Source organism: Leiobunum rupestre, chromosome 1, assembly GCF_980474605.1.
Source record: "Leiobunum rupestre chromosome 1, qqLeiRupe1.1.hap1, whole genome shotgun sequence".
Classification (NCBI taxonomy): domain Eukaryota; kingdom Metazoa; phylum Arthropoda; class Arachnida; order Opiliones; family Sclerosomatidae; genus Leiobunum; species Leiobunum rupestre.
The window spans coordinates 42,844,120-42,849,572 of record NC_143384.1 but is presented as its reverse complement, the minus strand read 5'-3'; the positions used below and the strand labels follow the sequence as shown (position 1 = coordinate 42,849,572).

Genomic DNA, 5,453 nt, shown 5'->3' with positions numbered 1-5,453 from the left:
TCGAGATTATGTCAAAAACATTTCGAAACTAATTGTTTTGAAACAAGTACAAACGCTGAATTTCTTCAAAGTCTTGGTGTTGATAGCACTTTTTGGCCTAAACGGATGTTAGTTAAAGGAGCAATTCCGAATATCTTTGCATACCAAAAAGAAAAGGAAACCAAACGTCCAAGGAGTCTTATATCAAAAAGGCAAAAGAAACTTGTAAGAATTATCCAGGGTTATATTATATTAAAAGATTTAAAAACGTTGTTCAATAATTTAGGAAATAGAACACATTCTGGGTGAGGCTGAGACCGAGGCTAATACAATTGGAGTGGTGTCAAATGCAGAGATGTCAGTTGAGGAAGTTATAACTTTGAACCCTACTCCAAATCCTATATCAATCCAGACTGATATGAAAGATGCTTTTACTATGATGGATCTACAGTTCAAATCCAGAAAAGTACAAACGGTTAAGATTAATAAGCATTTCCGTTCAAAAAGTACGCAAACTATCGAGAAAAGTCAATCTGAAAACAAGCTACCTATGCCAGAGGAATTGAAGCCCTCTTGCAGTTGTCAATCTAAGGATTATGCTGATTCTAGTACTCAATACTACTCAAGTGATATTAAAAATGAAGATTGCAACCCAGATGACCTTAATACCTCATTTTACGAACCCTCTTCGGAATCAGAGTAATGGAAAATATTTTTATATCTCCTTTCATTTAAAGGTGTCTTAAACAATGCTTTATTTAAAAACAGGAGTGATTCTGACTTTGATATTGAGGAAGAGTTACCCGAAGGTCCGGCTGGAGGAAAAAAGTTCATAGTGTTTATGAGTAACCTCATGCAACTCTTCACATTCTGCGAAAATTAAATATATTAAGGGGTCAATGGTGTGCATCGAATCTCTTTGTGTGAATGGACACTCTCAATGCTGGTATAGTCAACCTCTCGATGGAAAACTGCCCATTGGAAATTTGTTATTAGCAGCTGGCATGTTGTTTAACGGAAACCATCCGACTAATATCATTCGAATGCTCAAAACATTAAACATTCAATGCCTTTCATTGTCAACCTACTATTTAATCCAGAAATATTATTTATATCCGTCTATAATGGAGGTGTGGAAGAAGGAAGAAGCTGATAACATTGCAGAGTGTTTAACATTGGAGGGTGACGTTAATTTCGGAGGCGATTCAAGATGCGACAGCCCGGGTATTAATTTTTAAACGTGATTAAGTGCCTCTCTGAAATACAAACAAAAAAAATATCCATTCAGGTCATAATGCTAAATTTGGGAGTTATTCTATCATGAACCTAAAAACAAATAAAATTGTCACTTTTCAATTAGTCCAGGTAACAATATACTCATTTTGAACTTACCCTCACTGCTATAAGACTATTTATAATTTCGTATCATTCTTTTTATAGTCAAATGAAGTTGCCAACTCCAACGCAATGGAATTTGAAGGGTTGAAGAGATGCTTGAAAGTTATTGAATCTCGTGGGGTGAAAATAACAAGGTTGATAACAGACCGGCATCTACAAATTACCAAGTACATGAGGGAAACGTGATACGACATAGTCCACGAATTTGATCCTTGGCATGTTTCTAAAAGTAATAGGTCTTAATTTATATTCTAATATTATAATTGAAATAGTTAACTTGAACTATTGGTTTTTCCAGGTCTGAAGAAAAAGCTAGCTGCTGCGAGTAGAATCAAGGATTGTGCCGTAATAGCAGACTGGATCCAAAGTATAACCAACCATCTGTATTTCTGCGCTGCGAGTAACACTAAAGAGGAGAAACGAGATAAATGGCTCAGTCTTCCAAATCACATTTCAAATTTACATAAAAATCACCCAGGGAGCTCATTTAAAAAATGTTTGCATGGACTTTTGGATAAAAAAACAGAAAGAAAAAAAACTTGGATAAGACAGGGAACCTTGGCTCACCTTCAAGTTGCAAAAATTGTTGAAGCGAAAAGGCTATTGAAAGATGTTGAATTAACTTCCGGATATGGAGGGACAAGTTCGCTTGAGGGGTACCACGCTACTTTGTTGTCCAATGCCCCTAAAAATACACATTTTTTTTACGAAGGAATGCAATCGAGGTCAATATAAAATTTTGATATGTATTATAAATCGATTTACTATTCACTTCATTTAAATAGACTAGCTTTATCCGCTCTCCATCACAATGAAAATTGTCAAAAAGATATAAAGAAATTTGGTGACGTAGACCAGTGTACGTATCGATTCTCCAAAGCCAATAAAGGAAAACCTACTTTGGTATTTCGAAAGGAGGATTCTACCTATGGTGAGATTATTAAATTTATTTGTGATATTTTGAGAAAAAAATTAAAATATTTTTAATTTTAGGTTATGTCGAAACGCTATACCAAAAGGTTCTAGAAATGAGAAAGATTTATCCCACTTACGAAGAAGCTAATAAGTCTTTGGGAAAAGATATTGTACCACCTCCCCTTTCATATTCATATGATCACCCACCTAAAGAAGAATTACTTACAAAATTTACAAGCAGATTTTGCCAAAAAAAGTAGTTTGATGATTCTTTAACAGTCTGACTGATTAAAAAATTCTAATTTTATTTTAAATTTGTAAAAAGTTTTAAAAATGACAACCCTTGTAAATTATTTTAAAAATGAGACTAGTTTATTAAACTCCTGGAGCATTTACTTTTTCATGACAAATATAACTGAACATTTTCTAAAGAATTTGACTAAATCTCTTATCACTAAAATTTAAACATGTAGATATCCTTGGTAAGTGTCATCTGGTGAGGGAAATCTTGCACGAATGCGAGATAACACATGATGGAATCACTACTCTCAATCGCTCACCCAGATTTTTGTAAATCATGCCAACAAATTGCCTGTAGGCTGTATATCTGAATCGTCTAAAAACAAAAACAATAATGAAATAATTTTTATAATATAATTATGAAAACCAAACTTATACATTGACAAATTATTTGTCAATGGTTATACATACGCATTTGGATCATTGTTAGGTAACCCAAGCCTTCTTATAAAGTTCCGGGCATATAATCGGTACGCTGTGTTTAAAACATAAATGTTTAGGCACACTGCCTCAAATCCAGGGTGCAGAGTAATGCACGAGACTTCTTCCATTTTATTTCTAACTTCTCTCTGCTCTACACAGCACGTACACTCATCCTCCGTTGCCATAGCTTTACAATTTGTACATCTACACCTAATTGGCATTCATTTAAAATTAATCACATGGTTGAAACCAATTAAATAATTGAATAAATGAAAATAAATACACTCACCAGGTATTCACTTCTGCATCTAAGCGGTGGCCATAATCATCTGAATCATCAGAATCATTTGATTCATTATAACTATAATTTTCCGATATATCAGACTCACTAGAACTACTACTATTTCTTTCTGGCTCAAATCTATATGGTTCTATTTGTTGCATCGCTAAAATTTAAAATTAAATCACTCGAAATTTAGGACTACCGACCACGAAGTTTAAATTGCCGCTTAGGAAGTTTCCCGCCTGTGACGTCGGCCTTAATAAAAACACGTGACCACTAGCGTTTTCCCGTTTTGGAGTGAATCATGTCGTCTGCTTAAATATCCCCTTTCTAATGCAAATTAAAAATTAATTACGGTCACAAAATAATAAATGAACTGTTTTTAGGATATATTATACTCTAAGCTTCACGAAAAAATAGGTTTTTATTTTTATTAAATGTAACCTTTAAATTCTGATCCCTCGATTTCGGTTTCTAACAAATTACATTTGGGTAATTGTACGCGTAATATACCATAGCTTTGCACGGCTTTGCATGAAGCGAATATTATGTGGCGTCGTTTTATTTTTCGATTTTATTTGTTTCTCCAAAGTGTATTTTACTTATTTGGGAGTTAAACTGATTGTAAAAATTGTCTTAATTGAATAATGAATTTTTCTATTTTGTGACGATTTTGATAATGTATGATATATTTAAAATTTTCTTAGATCTCTCATATTATGTTGATTTTGGTAAATAAATCCTTTTTTACATTTGGTAACCTACCTTTTTGACTTGAATGTTACTAAACTAGTCATTGTTGTAAATTACTGAACAATGAATTTATTTTTCACTTATTAATAAATTATTTTGTGACATAGATCTGATTAGTTTGAATCCATTCAATTTTGTATATCACCAGTGGCGTATTTAAACTTTTGGTGCCCATAAGCGAAGAACGTTGTAGCTCCCCCTTTAAAGCAATATATTTTCAAAAATGTAGCAGTATTAGACATTATTCAGATATGTATCCGTTTTTGGTCAATTTCCGGTAAAATCATGGTCCAACTGCAGCTGAAAGATAATAATTTAAATGAGACAGTACCAACTGATGGAGTTACCAGGTCAACTTCCAGGATTTTTGTGTAAATTAATATTCTTATATTTTCGACCTTTTTGTCTCCTAAAGCTAGCAAAATACGGTAATTCATAATAAAAATTTAAAATTAAATTTTCCCGGTATAATACGTTTCTGTAGAATTTTAACACTCAAATGCAATTGTAAACGTTGTTCGGAAATTATGAGCACTAACTAAAATTTTAATTTTTAACCAAGTCAGTTTTAATTTTAAAAAACGTATGTAGATTTTGTAGATCCTTGGACGTATTAATTTTATATCGGATAATAACTAAGCCTAACATCTCAAAAACATTACAGATTTGAAGTCGAAAATCGCTAAATATCACTAAAATGGGCAAATGACCCACTTCTAAAGCTTCGATTTCATTTGATATTATCTGTCGATTGATGTATCATTTACCAATTTACTTCAAAAGGTAAATTTACTTTGGATGAAATAACTGTATATAAACGGGATGATGGGAAAACCCTTTTTTTGGGGCGGATACTAAGTTTTATGTGTGTTAATTTTATTATACGGTGCGACTGATATTAACAATCAATTACACAAAATGTCCGTATAACACGTGCTTATTATTTTTAAGTGGCCGTAGATTCCCAGAGACTGTAATACATCAGACCACCGTGTAAATTGAAATTTTGTACCCCTTAACGATGGAGTAGATTTAAATGCATTCAAATCAGTTAACCTTTAATATACCTACGACGATGGCAAACATTTCAGTGTTTGATGATGCTTCGCTTCAATATTTTTTGGGCAAATTGGGATTAGTTGAGATGAAACTGAACATTTTAAACTTATACTTATTCACAAATACAAAATGTTGGTAATTTTTTGTATAGCTTTATGGGGAAAACAACGCAAATTACGTAAAATTACAGTTGATCTATAGATGTTCTTCAACCGGTCGATAGGGACTAATCAAGGGTATTGCTGTTTCAGAGTAACATCTCTGCATTTTTGGCGCCTGTGTTTACCTACAACCATGCCCTAATTCCAATGAAAATGCAACGTAAAAGATAGTCAAAAAATGG

At 32.8% G+C, this 5,453-nt stretch overlaps 2 protein-coding genes across 3 annotated transcripts; one reads left to right on the top strand and one right to left on the bottom strand.

Moving 5' to 3' along the window:
* On the top strand, positions 1-2,527 carry LOC149963001 (uncharacterized). Of its 2 annotated transcripts, XR_016480176.1 has the most exons (8): positions 1-204; positions 266-678; positions 748-1,203; positions 1,268-1,344; positions 1,420-1,606; positions 1,676-2,102; positions 2,163-2,308; positions 2,371-2,527. XR_016480176.1 is itself a non-coding variant. In XM_090170423.1 (3 exons), exons 1-3 carry the CDS (start codon positions 106-108, stop codon positions 860-862), a joined length of 627 nt encoding a protein of 208 aa, XP_090026549.1. In that variant the 5' UTR covers positions 1-105; the 3' UTR covers positions 863-1,260. The 2 variants fall into 2 exon arrangements, 1 of the variants encoding a protein (XP_090026549.1); XM_090170423.1 differs by lacking the exons at positions 1,268-1,344; positions 1,420-1,606; positions 1,676-2,102; positions 2,163-2,308; positions 2,371-2,527 and having other exon boundaries at positions 748-1,260.
* A 247-nt stretch (positions 2,528-2,774) lies between these two features.
* On the bottom strand, positions 2,775-3,581 carry LOC149963000 (uncharacterized). The gene is made up of 3 exons (XM_090170422.1): positions 3,305-3,581; positions 3,004-3,225; positions 2,775-2,908 (listed from the first exon to the last, which is right to left on the bottom strand). Exons 1-3 carry the CDS (start codon positions 3,457-3,459, stop codon positions 2,782-2,784), a joined length of 504 nt encoding a protein of 167 aa, XP_090026548.1. The 5' UTR covers positions 3,460-3,581; the 3' UTR covers positions 2,775-2,781.
* Between the last annotated feature and the right edge of the window lie 1,872 nt (positions 3,582-5,453).